This window comes from Ambystoma mexicanum, chromosome 14 (assembly GCF_040938575.1).
Source record: "Ambystoma mexicanum isolate Mex_15411 chromosome 14, UKY_AmexF1_1, whole genome shotgun sequence".
Classification (NCBI taxonomy): Eukaryota; Metazoa; Chordata; class Amphibia; order Caudata; family Ambystomatidae; genus Ambystoma; species Ambystoma mexicanum.
Window position 1 is genome coordinate 36,100,072 of NC_090940.1, and position 18,036 is coordinate 36,118,107.

The following is an 18,036-nucleotide window of genomic DNA, read 5'->3' on the forward strand; positions in this document are numbered from 1 at the left end:
GGCCCTCCCCCTTCTGAGATGCATCGTGTACTCCACCTGTCAGGTCCCAACTAAATATGACATTCCACCCAGAATACACAGGTCTATATGTAAGTCGTGCAGTGAGCATAGGAAAATGTGTGTGGATTAGCCCCACACACTTTCCAGCGGTTGATCTACCATTATTCAATTTCATATCAAATTTCAAAAAAGCCCAGGTGAGTGCACACCCACCGTGCGGATAGTCCAATTTCTCACACTCCCCCACCAAAAACCCTGCATCGATTTGCCACAAACATCTTAAGAAGCTGGCGTCTTGTCCTACTTGCCATTCTCACTTGGTTTGGTGAGAATCTGTGCAGCGTATAAAAAAAGAAAGTGACCAAAAAAGGTAGAAATCCCATTTGAGATACTCCAGGTCATTGTAGAGGTCCGTGGACCTAACTGATACTAATGCATTAATGTGAAAAGGCTGCAGCCAGGCTGAAAAAAAGCCTGATGGATGTGTGCCTGGCGGCCATCTTAGATTTAGAACCTGCACTGAAATACACACACCGTGGGTAATAATAAGCAGCGCTCAGATGCCTGAGGGTTCGTAGCGCTATATAAATGCCAAAATTATTATGATTATTATTTGAAATGGGCACACAGCAGCCACCCAAGGCAGGTCCTGCCTTCTTTTCTTTCTTAGTAACTAGTGGGGTTTCACGGGTGACGCACAGGCTGCAGTTTCTGGTCCATGGCACATGCATGTGAGCCCCAGAAAGAATATGCTCTGGCTTAATAGGATGGGTGCCCATGGGTGCCCATGGGCACTGCAAGTTACATCTCTGTTCCGGGGCAGGACTCCCACAACGCATGCGTCTCACCTCTGGCGAATAGCCCCACCGCTGGCGGGGCTTTCCACCCCATGAAAAACATTAATAAGCACATAAGGGAATATTGGTAAAATGCTAGGGGGTCTGGGGGGGGTTGGTTCTCCACCGCTGATTCTGCGGTTAGTTATTAATTTGGCTTTTTATGATCCACAAGCTGCTGCGCGAGACCCGCCATATGCTGCCCACAATTCATGGGCGAGGACTGTCACAATGAAGCAATACGAGAGGCCTAAGTGGGCAAGATTTAGTGCGGCTTGGCATTTGAGCAGAAATCGCCTAGGCTCCTCCCCTGGCTGCTCATGTGGGGGCCTACTCTTCCCTGTATCACTACTCTCTCTCTCTCAAACACACCACCTCCTCCCACCCCCAAATCTCATTTTTCTTATGGCGGAACGTCAATGTTATGCATAAAACCATGCTGTTTATTTTCCATCAGATGTGTGTGGCGGAGCGGGCATGCAGTGGAATTACGCCTTCCGCCACCTCCTCTGCAGAACTCCACCTGCATTACCGCACGGGTATGGTTTTGGTGCTGGCCGTAATGTATTGTGATCCGCTGGAATCCGTCTGCTTTGGCACCTGCTAAACACAGGCGGAATCCAGAGCAATCGATTGCAAGTGCTGCCTGCCATGTGTAAACGCCAGGTAGCATTTACACAGTTTGCATTACAAAGTGCCCAAAGAAGGTGTAGAGGCGAAAGCATCTGTTTTTACACATATTCGTGCACATTGTAGTACGAATGATGAGAAGCTCATGGAGGGTAACATTTTGCATATAAGTATAAACGTAACGGGTACTGTCCGATCTGCGAGGAATTCAACCATCTGCACCGTGGCAGTGTGCTCGCCTGGGCTTTTTTGAAATTTTAAATGAAATTGAATGATGGTAGATCAACCTCCGGAAAATTTGTGTGGCTAATCCGCACACATTTTCCTATGCTCACCGCACGACATACGTATAGATCTGTGTAGTCTGGCTGGACACAGCCCACAGCCACAGACCTCCCTTGTCAGTTTTTAGTTGGAATCTGACAGGTGGAGTACACAATGCATCTCCAGAAGGGGAAGGCCAAACCTTCACCCTGCCATGGGCAGCCCAATTGACTAACAAAGGCTCCATGGATCTGCCCTGTAATTTTGTTGAGCCCTGTAGCTGGTGTCAGCATTCACATACTATGCAGAGTTTAATTCAAACAGGCCCACACAGGGCCTGGCTGCAGAGGCTAACAAAAGAGACAGGAAACCCCAACACCCTTTCATATGCACTGCGCCAACCTGATGCCAGCTCCCGCCCTCAGTATCGATTGACAGTGAAATGTCATGTCTGGGACTGCGTGTTTACAGTACTCATCCCCACAGGGAGACCCCACTCAGATGGTAGTAGTATGTGGTTTGACGGAGCCAGAAAGTCTGGTCTTGCTGCAGTTTCAAGGGAGACCGGACGCTATCAGGAATCACAGAGAGCTCCATTAACCAGAGAGACCCTTTGATCCACAACAGACAGGCAGATGGGTGGGCCTTAGTACGTCCTGACCTATTTACCTTTTCTTTTGCGAAGCACCCTGGCTATGACCTCATGCATTGAGGAGATTGTTGGTGGGGACTCAGGATTGGTTCATTAAGGAAGGCTTAGCCTACACCGATCCCTGTGGCCCATTTGACTTTAAAAGAGGGCTGAGCCCCTCTTCTGGCAGATCATCTGGAAGCTTCACCAGAATCAGAAGGAAGAACTCATTTGGACCCTATCTGAAGGTACAGTCTGCCTTACATCTTCCACCAGTGAAGGAAGGCCAGGACCTCCAAGAGGGAAGCAAGATTCCTCCCCTAAACATCTCCCACAGGACAGAGGGAGAGAACAAATTCAGGAGGACCCTCCAGCAGCTCTAGAACCGGTACCCAGCCAGCACACAGCGTGCCCTGCTAGGCTCTCCAGCAAGCTTCCTAGGTGGGAAGTGCTAGAGAGTCTCTGAACCAACCCAAGGACAAGGCAGCTGCCTGCAACACTCTCCTCAGCTTTGGGCCGTCCACCTTAAAGGACTACACCAGCCCAGTGAAGAAGCTAGGAGGAGTGCAGTGACAAACATCAACAAGCATTGCCTTTAGGGACATTTTCGAGCCAGTCAAGGCTCTCAAGCTGCAACTGACTGCATTGCAGACTGTGGTAACGCTGCAGTCGCTAAAGCCATCTGAGACACCTTGACCAGTAATTCAGAACCGCAGGCAGAGCAGGACTGAGACGATTCCTGACCCCGAGCCACTGTCTAGACCAGCCTGCAGCCTCTGTCCAACTTCGCTTGCCGAACTGCCTGCCGCCTGATACCTGCTGTCTCCCAACTTGAGCTCTGTCGCAAAAGCGGCAAAGCACCCTGAACCCGACTCGCCCCTGTCTAGCACCAAGAACTACTGGTTCTTCTCCGAAGGCCCCTAGTGACATTTTTCAACCCATTGCTCCCTTTGTGTTGAAACCGAGTATCCTTCAACTATTGCGATTAATTACTATACCGAACACCCTCCTGTCAGTATCCAGAGTGCATACCTTTTCCTTCTTTGAAACTGTTTGTCCTCTGCATTCCTTTACAGGGTGGGTTGCATATCGTAGTCTTTCTAGAAATGTCTGTTGTGATAATAATAAAGTAGATATTTGTATACAACCTTGACTGGACAGTCCCTTTTATCATTGGGTAATAATTGTATTTTCGCAGTATTGCAATTAACTAATGATCCAAAACCTTTCGGAGATAAATCTGCCGTTCCATCCACCTTACCAAAATCGGACAAGGAGGTTTATAATTTGCTTTCCAATCTGTTTGAATCCCTTCTGGTGTACTAGAGGTGAGGGGCTGATTGATGGTTTAGAAACCGATATTCATCGCTAGACCACTTTGTGAGGAATTTGACCATCCGCACGGCAGATGTGCACTCGTCTGGGCTTTTTGTGATATTTTTTAAAGAAATTGAATGATGGGAGTTCAACCGCAGAAAATGTGTATGGCTAATCCGCACACATTTTCCTATGCTCACCGCAGAACAAACACGTAGTCACGTGTACTCTGGGTGGGCACAGCCTACCGGTGCAGTCTTCCTGCCATGTTCAGGTGGAATGAGACAGCCAGGAGTACATGAAAGCAGCAAGAGGAGGAGAGCAACACTTTCCACCTGCCACGGCCAGTCTAATTAAATATCAAAGGCTCCCTGTTCATTGTCAGTTCTGTATGGTGGCAGCGCATACTGATGAGAGTTAATTGAAGCAGGCCTGTGAAGAGGCCTGGTCACAGAACTAACAAAGGGCAGGAAACCTAACACCTTTTTTATATGCATCTGTGTCAACTTGAAGTCAGCTCCCACCCCTTAGTATGAAGGGCAGTGAATGTCATGTCTGGGAAAAATGTTTACAGTAGGCAACCAGTGCAGGGGGACCCCTTTTCAGAGAGAAGAAGTATGTGATTTGATGGAGACAGAACGTCTGTTCTTGCTATAACTTCAAGGGAGACCTGCACTTTGATCAGGGACCACAGAGAGCTCAATTAACCAGAGAGATCCTTTGATCCACTACAGACAGGAAGATGGGTGTGACTTAGTATAACGTGTTTTCACCCCTTGACCTTTTCTGTTGCAAAGCAGCCTTGTTATGACCGCAGGCCTAAAGGAGATTGTTGCTATGGACCCAGGATTGGTTCATTAAGGTAGGCTTAGCCTACACCAATCACTGGGGCTCATTTGCCTTTAAAAGAGGGTTGAGCCTCTCTTTTAGCAGATCATCCGACAACTTCGAAAGGAGTAAGAAGAAGGACTTATTTGGATCCTGAATGAAAGTGCAGTCTGCCTTACAGCTTCTGCCAATGAAGAAAGGCCAGGATTTCCAAGAGGAAGCAAGATCCCTCCCCTAAACATCTCCCCAGTAGCATAGGGAGATACCGACCTCAGAGGGCCCGTCCAGCAGCTCCAGAACCGGTACCCAGCCAGCACACAGCGTGCCCTGATAGGTTCTGCAGGCATTCTTCCTAGGTGGTAAGTGCCAGCGAGTCTCTGACCAAAGGACAAGGCCGTTGCCTGCAAAACTCTCCTCAGCTTTGGCCCGTCCGCCATAAAGAATGACACAAGTCCAGCGAAGAAGCTAGGAGGCGTGCCACAACAAGCATCATCCAGTGTCCATATTTTAAGGACATTTTCAGGGCAGTCAAGCTCTCGAAAGGCGGCCGGCTGCACCGCTGACTGTTGTCACGCAGCAGTCACTAAAGCCATCCTGAGATGCCTCGACCAGCATTACAGATCCACCAACCAGCATAGAGACAACTATTCTTGACCCCGAGCCATCTGTCTAGCCCCTCTTGCCAAACTTCCTGTCGCCTGTTACCCGCAGCTGTCTCCCGCCACTAGCTCTGTCTCAAGGGCTGCAGAGCACCCTGGAACTGCCTTGTGTGCTCTCGAGCACAAAGAACTTCTACAGCACCAGGTACATTGTGATTATGTCCTCCTGGTCCTTCTCTGAAGGCCCCTATAGAAAGTTATGACTTGCCCTCTTGGTGCTGTAACCGAATAACCTTGAACTGGAAGACTGATTACTTTACCAACTACCCTCCTGTCAGAGTACAACATCCTTTCATCGACACCTGTTTTAACAATGGGGGTTTTTACAACGGGTTTTTGCAGAAAAAACATTTCAAATTATTTTGTGGGGGAGGGAAAGGGCATATAAAGTGTTTGGGGGTCGGGAATAAACAAAATAGGTAGAGGACAGGGGTTTTGGGGGGGATCCCCTCAAAATAATGTTTAAAAAATGTCAATTAGTTTTTTCGCCAAAAACACGTCATATAAACACAGTCGTAAAAACGGGTGTTGATGAAATGACATAGAACCCCTGTCAGTACCCAAAGTGCATGCCTTTCCCCTTCATGAAACTGTCTGTCCTCTGTATTCCTTTACAGTGTGGGTTGTAATTGTAGTGTGCTAGAACCATCTGCTGTAGTAATAATAAAATATATATTTTTATACAACCTTGACTGGACAGTCCCTTTTATCATTGGGTAATAATTGTATTTTTGCTGTGTTGCAACTAACCAACGAGCCACAACCTTGCGGAGATAAGCCTGCAGTTCCGTACAGGTTATCAAAATTGAACAAGGATGTTTATAATAGACTTGTGTTTCCAATCTGCTCAGATCCCTTCTGGTGTACTAGAGGTGTGGGGCTGATTGATGGTTTAGAAACCTACATTTATCCCAGGAGCACTGGTGCCCCGGAAGTTGCTTTGTCACACAGGGGTTCTCAGGTCTCAAGCAGAGCTCTTGAAGTCTCACATAGTTCTCAGAACAGGTGCTGCTATGTTTAAATAACCCAACACAAGGGTGAAATTGGCAGTTGTGCTGGTCAGTGACCCCTCACCCCAGGTATACGTTCAGGCACACATGCTCTCACCTTGTACAGGTGCTTCTGTTGCTCTTCGGACATCATGAGGCCGTGGCGGTCCATCACTGTGGACTCCATGTCCATGAGCCACTCCCAAATCTCTTGATATTCTGAGTCAAAGTCCAGGAGGCTGCGGAGTGAGAAACAAGAGACGGGTCACGTGATGCAGAGAAGCGGCCCACTCTCAGGAGGAAATCTCAGTAAACCAGTTAAGAATGGTTTCTTCTGGAACCAGTTGCGTTAAAGGATGGTTTGTTGAAAACCTTACTTCATATGAGGAGCATATGTGTATGTAAATACACGTATGTAGGATAGTCCATTTGACAGATGTCTCACATTCCACAACGCCACCTAGTAGCCATCACTGGAAGTCCACCTCCAGTTCAGAGCCAAGTCATCAAGGCATTGTGGGTTTGCAAATTAGCCCAAATGCAAACCTTTTTCTCTTTGTCTAAGAGGGCAGTGCTATTTCATACATCGCTTAATCAACCCAAGACAGACCTTTGCAAGGCTGTCAGGACAACTGCATACCTGGTTTCACCCTTATTAGAGCTCATCAGTGGAGTATAGTCCTGACAGCCTTGCGGTTGGAGCATTGGGCCATGTTTTCACAACACCAAGAAAGTTATGCTGGGTTTAACAAGGTTTAAAAAAAACCTTTCACTAAAAAAACCTTGGTTAAGCTGCAGTTAAGTTGCACAAATTTAACGCAACAAAACCCTTGAAATTCAGAGGATGTGGGAAGTCATGACCATCTTATCTTGGCGCGCTCCCGTGGATGTCCCCCATAATGGCCTTTTGCATGAATCCCTTCTCTTATAATGTGTATGGAATCATGGGCTTGGCAACAGGACGCGCAGAGTTAAGCTGGTCATGACTTGCCACAGCTGCTGAATTTCAAGGGTTTTGTTGTAGTTTCCCTTATGTTTCTTTTAGTCCCACTACACACGTCTATCGGGCCCACTAACCAGGGCCTTTAGCCCCGGCCAGGGAGTACGTCCGTCGTGCTCCCTGGCCAGATCCATATTGCACCCCTTGGCATGTTGCCCCAATAGGTTAACCCACACCTCACTGTAGCTGTACAATTCCACTTTCCTTTGTAGTAATCTCATTTTTTAAAGTCTCGCTTTTAAAAACTGCGGTTCCATTACCAATGGACTACAAATAACCCCAAATATGCGAAAAGAACTGTGATTATCCAGGATTATCAGAGCAACACACTTTTATTTCCCAACCCCATTTTCTACCATAAATTTGAATAAGCATAAAATAACCCTACATATGCAAAAACCACCCAAAAATGTGAACAATTTGAGCGTTGAACTTGGTCCCCAGCACACCCCCAGCTCCCCAATTTCACATGGTGTCCTCTTCCCCTTCTCCACCTCTAGCCTTATGTCATTTCATCCTTTTTCCTGCTCCAAAAGGCATGTTTTCAACATATCGTTTAGAATATTCGCAAATATGTTTAAAATGTTAGCGAAAGTCTCTTGCATCGAAAAAAAGGCAGATTTTTCATTTCTGAAAAGTCTCTCTCCTGCAAAGCACCATGGGAGATATAGCTATAATTTTGGGGAAAGGGGGCATCCCCATCTCCGTCAAATATTTTAAAAACTACTGGACGGAATAACCCTGGACCCATCCCTGAAATCGAGTCAAAGCTTCATGCCCAAGTTGTTTCGTACCTGGTCCGATTCCGTCCAGCGGTTTTGGCTTTGCGCTGGAGAAAAACGTTTTTCTCTATGGGAAAATGAATGGGGACAAGGCCGAAACAGGTTCTTTTTACTTCTTAATAACCTTCTTTTTTTTAACATATCTTTCCAAAAATCTCCAGCGAGAGGAAGAGGGTGTTCGAGGGAGGGGGTTTGGAGGATTATGCTTGACACACTTTTTGTTAACAAAATATCAGCCAAATCTGTCATGTGAGTCAAAAGTTATTAGCAATACATTTTTTGGGTTTCCTATGTATCTCGATACTCAACTTAACTAATTTTAGCACAGCGACCACTGTGAGAGAGGGAGAGAGGTAGAGAGTAGGAGAGGGAGAGAGGGAGAGAGAGAAATAGAGAGTGGGAGAAGGATAGAGAGAGGGGTAGTGAGTAACAGAGGCAGAGAGGCAGAAAGAGCTGGACAGAGAGAAAGAGAAAGCTGGAGAGACAGAGAAGTAGAGATGAGGATAGAGAGAGAGAGAGCAAGAGAGAGAGAAAGAAAGAGATAGAGAGAGAGAGAGAGAGAGAGAGAGAGAGAGAGAGGAGTTTTGCAGAATGCACAGGAGTTTGCACCAGATTTGCTACTCTCTGATGTGGAGACTTAGCGCAATGCATGATGGGGAAGGTCTCTGTGGCTCTAGGAAGGCTATCAAAATATCAACGAAGAGATTAATATGATACCAGGTATGGGTCATTAATCACACATGCGTGATAAAGGAATCTGGCCCTCTGTGCCTTTTCTGGTTAAAAACCTAAGAGCAAGATTTAGGGCATCATTACAAGTTGGGCGGTGCAGTTAAATGCAGCGGTAATATCACCACCCATCTATGAATTTGGCGTTAAGTTCAGTGGATTCACCTCCCCCTCTGAGCTGGAGGTAAATCCGCCACCTTTCTGCCAAATTTTGGTGCAATTACTGCCAGTAGAATTACCATCACGGTAGCTCCACCAAAATCTCCTGTGTGTCCTATGCACTCCAATTAAATGGGGACTTACACCGCCACTTGTACTCCGGTGGTAATACCACCAGACCAAGTGGCACTAACAGTGATTCCGTTTGGTGGTATCTCAGCAGATTTACGGCCGAGATTCCACCAAACATATAATGAAGCCCTTAGTACCGAATAAGGGCATGTGAGTACATACTCACCACCCTTCTGGGCTGCATGGCTACCCGTGAAGTCATGCGCAATTGTCATGAGTGGTACAAACAACTTGTATTTCTCACATACAAACACACCTTTCTTGTGTAAACAGGCTCTTCCAGAGCAGGTGCCATCCTCACCATCCCCGAACTGTGGTGCATGGGTTGGGCAGCGGGGCATTGCCCCATACATGTGAAATCTGTTTTTGCTCATATCCAGTAAAGACAAGATGTCCTTAAAATGATGGCACTTGTTTAGAGTCACATGCCCCAAGCATCTCACCAGTAGCCAACACCCCTTTACTTGACATCAACCCCACAACCGGTGCCTGGAAGCAACCGGCTGTCTGAATTGCGCTACAACCTCCGCTGCCCTGGAGAAGGAGAATATGCTGCGTAACCCTTGATTATCTTATAGCTGCAGTGCAGCAAATGGTCTATTGTGTTATAGAAACATGTCAGTACACTGCTAGGGAGATGACCTGACAAGGCCAGAACCCACGAAAGAGGTTGGAAAAGGGTACGCTTCACAACTCCTGCCACTCAAAGGTTGAGGGAGAGGTTGCTTCACCCGGCAAGGGCTGCAAGCAGAAGGATTTTGCCATAGAGGTCTATGCCAGCCCATGCACAGAGTTTGACAAGCTGTGGCAGAGTTTGCTAGAGTTGGCAACATCCTGAGCCTGCAAACCAATGAGGGCTGGAGTCTGAATATCTACAGCTTTATTTAGCGGATACGATGAGTACTCGAGCCTGGGAACGAGGTGTGTGAATGCTAGGATCAACCAAGCTTGGACCCTCAAAAGGTAGAGCTTCCTTTAGAAGAACCGAGGAGAGCCAGAGCCTGGGAACGAGGTGTGTGAATGCTAGGATCAACCAAGCTTGGATCGTCAAAAGGTAGAGCTTCCTTTAGAAGAACCGAGGAGACCCAGAGCCTGGGAACGAGGCGTGTGAATGCTAGGATCAACCAAGCTTGGTAGAGCTTCCTTTAGAAGAACCGAGGAGAGCCAGAGCCTGGGAACGAGGTGTGTGAATGCTAGGATCAACCAAGCTTGGATCCTCAAAAGGTAGAGCTTCCTTTAGAAGAACCGAGGAGAGCCAGAGCCTGGGAACGAGGTGTGTGAATGCTAGGATCAACCAAGCTTGGATCGTCAAAAGGTAGAGCTTCCTTTAGAAGAACCGAGGAGACCCAGAGCCTGGGAACGAGGCGTGTGAATGCTAGGATCAACCAAGCTTGGTAGAGCTTCCTTTAGAAGAACCGAGGAGAGCCAGAGCCTGGGAACGAGATGTGTGAATGCTAGGATCAACCAAGCTTGGATCCTCAAAAGGTAGAGCTTCCTTTAGAAGAACCGAGGAGAGCCAGAGCCTGGGAACGAGGTGTGTGAATGCTAGGATCAACCAAGCTTGGAGCCTCAAAAGGTAGAGCTTCCTTTAGAAGAACCGAGGAGAGCCAGAGCCTGGGAACAAGGACTGTGGAGGCCAGGGCCAATGAAGCAAGATCAAATCTATTGAAAAACAAACAGAAAATTACAGAATCATGTGTGAAAACACAGTTTATCACCACATATAGCAGTGAAGCACATATAGTGAAAAAATTACTAAATAAACATTGGAACATTTTACTCACAGATGCAACCCTACAAGGATATCTAGAAGAAAAACCAACAATGGTATACAGAAAAGCTCCCACATTAAAACAAAGGTTAAGCCCTAGCCATCTAAAAAAAGCCAAAATGAGTAATCTAAGTGAATTTGTGAAATTGCCAGCACCAACAGGATCACACAAATGTGGAAGTTGCACAATATGTGTTTATATGTTACATGGAACCAAACAAGTTAATCTACCTACTGGAAAAACACAAGAAATTAGACAATTTATCAATTGCAGAAGCAAATTTGTCATTTACGCAATTATATGTGTTTGTGCAAAGAAATATGTAGGCAGCACAATAAGAGAGATGAGAATTTGTATCCTGGAACACCTAAGAGCTATAAAAAATCAAGACACAAGATACCCAATGGCTACACATTTTTATAATGAGCACAATCTAGAAAATATCAAGGATATAAAAGTCTTGGGCTTAGAAAAAATTGCCCTACCGGAAAGAGGTGGTGATAGAGAACTTCTACTACGAAAAAGAAAATCAAAATCTGCATTTTGGACACGTTCCACAGGTTTGAACACAGATCATGAGATGGCATATTTGCTGTAATAAGATGTTGTCAACACTATATGTCATCAAAAGCTATTATGTCCAAATTGCTTATAATATTGTTCAGTCTGTGCAAATATTGAATTGTATCATTTTTAATGTTTTGTATCATCTGAATGTAACCATGTACCCATAAACCAAGAACGAAATCACTAGTAAAGTAAGCCTCTTAACGAGTAAAATATCCACCAAGATGGCGGCGACACGTTCTTAGAGCGCTCTGTCAAAAGCATCATAAAGTATCAGTAAAAGTAGGTTTTGCAGTAAACAATATATACACCAAGATGGCCGCAGCACACTTTTGGAGCGTCTTGACGTCATCGCGGCACGCGCACGCGATGACGTCATCACGCGCCAAATTCATTTATAAAAACGGAACAAAATTAGTTTCGCAACAACCGCGGATCCTGGCGAGCATGCTTAAGGCAATCGGTCCTGGCAAAATAACAATAAGAATAAGGTAAAGCTTTTCCTCTCTCATTCTTTAAAAAATTTTTTTTTGGATCAGCCAAACTCAGCCACGTTGTAGAAAGGAGTATAACAACACCTTTATAAGAAAAATAACTGGTCCTTCTGAAATTCTTTTCAGATTTATCAATTTTGGCATAAAAGAAACCCACTTTTCAAGTCTTGAAATCAAAAAAACTACAATTATATTTTGAAAAAAAGAAAAAAAGAAAGGGTGAGTTATCCAGAATATTTAATTCAATACAACAGTGTTCCTCTTCTTTAGTCTTGTTTTCTATACAGAGATGATACAAAAGCTCAAGAGAGTGCATTTATAAAGTGTTAAAGGTGAAATTATCATTAAGCAATGCTATGTTGAGCTCAATTTTCAATAATTTTGTTAAAAGTATTCTAAATTACTATTATTTTTCTGTGTACAGAATCTCTCCTGAGGAACCACGGCTAACAGCTGTGGAGAAACACGTGTTGGGAGAATAAAAGTGTTTTTCATGTAAACTTAGATGACTGGAATGGATGAAAATAATACATGAAAAATAAAATCATTCATAATTTAATTAACTAAGAGTCTATCGTATCATATCTGGTGCAGGGGTCGCACAAATTACAAGTGACAACATGTGAAGAAAAATAACCAATGAAGCACGAAGCCTGAAGAGGTAGAGCTTCCTTTAGAAGAACTGGTGAGAGCCAGAGCCTAGTAACGAGGACCACGGATGCCACAGCCAAGCAACAACGATCATGGATACGAGGCTCACTGAGGCACTAAGCCTGAAAAGGTAGAGCTTTCTTTAGAAGAACCAATGAGAGCCAAAGCTTGGGAAGGAAAACTGTGGATGCCAGGGTCATTCAGGCGTGAAGCCCGAACAGTTCCGCTACTTTTTTGCATGCACTTTCACTATTCCGGAACTGCACTTTTTAAGTTAAAGCACACCTCTTCATTTTACCACCCTATAACAGTCACCACTAAACTGAAATCTGTTTGATGGAAACTTAAGAAGCCCTGGTGAGGTCTGTGGCTGCAGGGGCTCTAGCTGGCTTCATCATCTGTGACTGCAGTGGCTCTAGCTGGCTTCTTCATCTGTGGCTGCAGGGGCTCTAGCTGGCTTCATCATCTGCGGCTGCAGGGCCTCTAGCTGGCTTCATCATCTGTGGCTGCATGGAATCTAGCTGGCTTCACTGTGGCTGCATGGACTCTAGCTGGCTTCATCATCTGTGGCTGCATTGACTCTAGCTGGCTTCATCTTTCTGGCTGCATGGACTCTAGCTGGCTTTCTCATCTGTGGCTGCAGGGGCTCTAGCTGGCTTCATAATCTGTGGCTGCAGGGGCTCTATGTGGCTTCATCATCTGTGGCTGCATGGGCTCTAGCTGGTTTCATCTTCTGTGGCTGCATGGACTCTAGTAGGCTTCATCATCTGCGGCTGCATGGACTCTAGAAGGCTTCATCATCTGCGGCTGCATGGACTCTAGCTGGCTTCATCAACTGTGGCTGCATGGACTCTAGTTGGCTTCATCATCTGTGGCTGCATGGACTCTAGTTGGCTTCATCATTTGTGGCTGAATGGACTCTAGCTGGCTTCATCATCTGCAGCTGCATGGGCTCTAGCTGGCTTCATCATCTGTGGCTTCATGGACTCTAGCTGGCTTCATCATCTGCGGCTGCAGGGGCTCTAGCTGGCTTCTTCATCTGTGGCTGCAGGGGCTCTAGCTGGCTTCATCATCTGCGGCTGCAGGGCCTCTAGCTGGCTTCATCATCTGTGGCTGCATGGAATCTAGCTGGCTTCACTGTGGCTGCATGGACTCTAGCTGGCTTCATCATCTGTCGCTGCATTGACTCTAGCTGGCTTCATCTTTCTGGCTGCATGGACTCTAGCTGGCTTTCTCATCTGTGGCTGCAGGGGCTCTAGCTGGCTTCATAATCTGTGGCTGCAGGGGCTCTATGTGGCTTCATCATCTGTGGCTGCATGGGCTCTAGCTGGTTTCATCTTCTGTGGCTGCATGGACTCTAGTAGGCTTCATCATCTGCGGCTGCATGGACTCTAGAAGGCTTCATCATCTGCGGCTGCATGGACTCTAGCTGGCTTCATCAACTGTGGCTGCATGGACTCTAGTTGGCTTCATCATCTGTGGCTGCATGGACTCTAGTTGGCTTCATCATTTGTGGCTGCATGGACTCTAGCTGGCTTCATCATCTGCAGCTGCATGGGCTCTAGCTGGCTTCATCATCTGTGGCTTCATGGACTCTAGCTGGCTTCATCATCTGCAGCTGCAGGGGCTCTAGCTGGCTTCATCATCTGTGGCTGCATAGACTCTAGCTGGCTTCATTATCTGCGGCTGCATGGACTCTAGCTGGCTTCATCATCATCTGCGGCTGCATGGACTCTAGCTGGCTTCATCATCTGTGGCTGCAGGGGCTCTAGCTGGCTTCATCGTCTGTGGCTGCATGGACTCAAGCTGGCTTCATCTTCTGTGGCTGCAGGGACTCTAGCTGGCTTCATCATCTGTGGCTGCATGGAATCTAGCTGGCTTCATCATCTTCGGCTGCATGGACTCTAGCTGGCTTCATCTTCTGTGGCTATAGGGGCTCTAGCTGGCTTCATCATCTGTGGTTGCATGGACTCTAGCCGGCTTCATCTTCTGTGGCTATAGGGGCTCTAGCTGGCTTTGTCATCTGTGGCTACAGGGGCTCTAGCTGGCTTAATCATCTGTGGCTGCATGGACTCTAGCTGGCTTCATCATCTGCGGCTGCATGGACTCTAGCTGGCTTCATCATCTGCGGCTGCAGGGGCTTTAGCTGGCTTCATCATCTGCGGCTGCAGGGGCTCTAGCTAGCTTCATCATCTGCGGCTGCATAGGCTCTAGCTGGCTTCATCATCTGCGGCTGCATGGACTCTAGCTGGCTTCATCATCTGCGGCTGCATGGACTCTAGCTGGCCTCATCATCTGCAGCTGCATGGACTCTAGCTGGCTTCATCATCTGCGGCTGCATGGACTATAGCTGGCTTCATCATCTGCGGCTGCAGGGGCTCTAGCTGGCTTCATCATCTGTGGCTGCAGGGGCTCTAGCTGGCTTCATCATCTGCGGCTGCAGGGGCTCTAGCTGGCTTCATCTTCTGTGGCTGCAGGGACTCTAGCTGGCTTCATCATCTGCGGCTACAGGGACACTAGCTGGCTTCATCATCTGTGGCTGCAGGGGCTCTAGCTGGCTTCATCATCTGTGGCTGCATGGACTCTAGCTGTCTTCATCATCTGTGGCTGCAGGGGCTCTAGCCGGCTTCATCATCTGTGGCTGCATAGACTCTAGCTGGCTTCATCAACTGCGGCTGCATGGACTCTAGCTGGCTTCATCATCTGTGGCTTCATGGACTCTAGCTGGCTTCATCATCTGCGGCTGCAGGGGCTCTAGCTGGCTTCATCATCTGTGGCTGCATAGACTCTAGCTGGCTTCATTATCTGCGGCTGCATGGACTCTAGCTGGCTTCATCATCATCTGCGGCTGCATGGACTCTAGCTGGCTTCATCATCTGTGGCTGCAGGGGCTCTAGCTGGTTTCATCGTCTGTGGCTGAAGGGACTCTAGCTGGCTTCATCATCTGTGGCTGCATGGAATCTAGCTGGCTTCATCATCTTCGGCTGCATGGACTCTAGCTGGCTTCATCTTCTGTGGCTATAGGGGCTCTAGCTGGCTTCATCATCTGTGGTTGCATGGACTCTAGCCGGCTTCATCTTCTGTGGCTATAGGGGCTCTAGCTGGCTTTGTCATCTGTGGCTACAGGGGCTCTAGCCGGCTTCATCATCTGTGACAGCATGATCTCTAGCTGGCTTCATCTTCTGTGGCTGCATGGACTCTAGCTGGCTTAATCATCTGTGGCTGCATGGACTCTAGCTGGCTTCATCATCTGCGGCTGCATGGACTCTAGCTGGCTTCATCATCTGCGGCTGCAGGGGCTCTAGCTGGCTTCATCATCTGCGGCTGCAGGGGCTCTAGCTAGCTTCATCATCTGCGGCTGCATAGGCTCTAGCTGGCTTCATCATCTGCGGCTGCATGGACTCTAGCTGGCTTCATCATCTGCGGCTGCATGGACTCTAGCTGGCCTCATCATCTGCGGCTGCATGGACTCTAGCTGGCTTCATCATCTGCGGCTGCATGGACTATAGCTGGCTTCATCATCTGCGGCTGCAGGGGCTCTAGCTGGCTTCATCATCTGCGGCTGCAGGGGCTCTAGCTGGCTTCATCTTCTGTGGCTGCAGGGACTCTAGCTGGCTTCATCATCTGTGGCTACAGGGACACTAGCTGGCTTCATCATCTGTGGCTGCAGGGGCTCTAGCTGGCTTCATCATCTGTGGCTGCATGGACTCTAGCTGTCTTCATCATCTGTGGCTGCAGGGGCTCTAGCTGGCTTCATCATCTGTGGCTGCATGGACTCTAGAAAGCTTCATCATCTGTGGCTGCAGGGGCTCTAGCCGGCTTCATCATCTGTGGCTGTATAGACTCTAGCTGGCTTCATCAACTGCGGCTGCATGGACTCTAGCTGGCTTCATCATCTGCGGCTGCATGGACTTTAGCTGGCCTCATCATCTGCGGCTGCATGGACTCTAGCTGGCTTCATCATCTGTGGCTGCATGGACTCTAGCTGGCTTCATCATCTGCGGCTGCAAGGGCTCTAGCTCGCTTCATCATCTGTGGCTGCATGGACTCTAGCTGGCTTCATCATCTGTGGCTGCATAGACTCTATCTGGCTTCATCATCTGCGGCTGCATGGACACTAGCTGGCTTCATCATCTGTGGCTGCATGGACTCTAGCTGGCTTCATCATCTGTGGCTGCATGGACTCTAGCTGGCTTCATCATCTGTGGCTGCAGGGGCTCTAGCTGGCTTCATCATCTGTGGCTGCATGGACTCTAGCTGGCTTCATCCTCTGTGGCTGAGGGACTCTAGCTGGCTTCATCAACTGTGGCTGCATGGACACTAGCTGGCTTCATCTTCTGTGGCTGTAGGGGCTCTAGCTGGCTTCATCATCTATGGCCGCAGGGGCTCTAGCTGGCTTCATCATCTGTGGCTGCATGGACTCTAGCTGGCTTCATCATCTGTGGCTGCAGGGACTCTAGCTGGCTTCATCATCTGCGGCTGCATGGACTTTAGCTGGCCTCATCATCTGCGGCTGCATGGACTCTAGCTGGCTTCATCATCTGTGGCTGCATGGACTCTAGCTGGCTTCATCATCTGCGGCTGCAAGGGCTCTAGCTCGCTTCATCATCTGTGGCTGCATGGACTCTAGCTGGCTTCATCATCTGTGGCTGCATAGACTCTATCTGGCTTCATCATCTGCGGCTGCATGGACACTAGCTGGCTTCATCATCTGTGGCTGCATGGACTCTAGCTGGCTTCATCATCTGTGGCTGCATGGACTCTAGCTGGCTTCATCATCTGTGGCTGCAGGGGCTCTAGCTGGCTTCATCATCTGTGGCTGCATGGACTCTAGCTGGCTTCATCCTCTGTGGCTGAGGGACTCTAGCTGGCTTCATCAACTGTGGCTGCATGGACACTAGCTGGCTTCATCTTCTGTGGCTGTAGGGGCTCTAGCTGGCTTCATCATCTATGGCCGCAGGGGCTCTAGCTGGCTTCATCATCTGTGGCTGCATGGACTCTAGCTGGCTTCATCATCTGTGGCTGCAGGGACTCTAGCTGGCTTCATCTTCTGTGGCTGAGTCTCAGATATGGGAGGTTCTATGTTAAGGTAAATACCAGGATCCTCCCCCTCTTCCTTCTCACCTGTATCTTGTTCCTCAGAGGAGCTCTCTGTAGATATCGTCCTTCTATTTCTCCAAGTTCCCTCTTGTCTCTCTTTGCAGGTTTTGGGACGGACTCGTCTGGAGGCCACCTTGCCAGTTGGCAGACTGCTCGGCAGTGGGACCCTCAGGGAGTCTGCCCCTAATTCCAGGGAAAAAGGCGTAGGCCGGAAAAAACCCTGGCATGATGGTTAACTGCTGCAGGATGGAATGCAGGAGAGCGTAGACTACGATTCCCAGAAGTCTCTTCCAAAATTCAAACAAAGCGAAATCCAGGCACAACAAGGCGGTAGCGGGAAGAGAGTAAATGCAGCAGAGTGGAAGCGGGATCCGCACACGAAAAGGAGTGGGAACGAAGGTTGTAGTAAATGGACCAGAGAGTTGCGCAGAGCGGGGAGTGCAGGAAACAAGGTAAGCAGGCGGCAAGCGGGAGGAATAGCGGAGGAAAGCAGGAA

At 48.1% G+C, this 18,036-nt stretch overlaps 1 protein-coding gene across 1 annotated transcript in view; it reads right to left on the bottom strand.

The window, feature by feature from the left end:
• The window catches only part of AKAP6 (A-kinase anchoring protein 6), a 1,117,075-nt gene that overhangs the window by 156,062 nt on the left and 942,977 nt on the right, over nucleotides 1-18,036 (bottom strand). Inside the window, exon 9 of the mRNA XM_069638465.1 lies at nucleotides 6,273-6,393. Coding sequence (XP_069494566.1) covers nucleotides 6,273-6,393 — 121 coding nt within the window. The remainder of the gene's footprint in view (nucleotides 1-6,272; nucleotides 6,394-18,036) is intronic.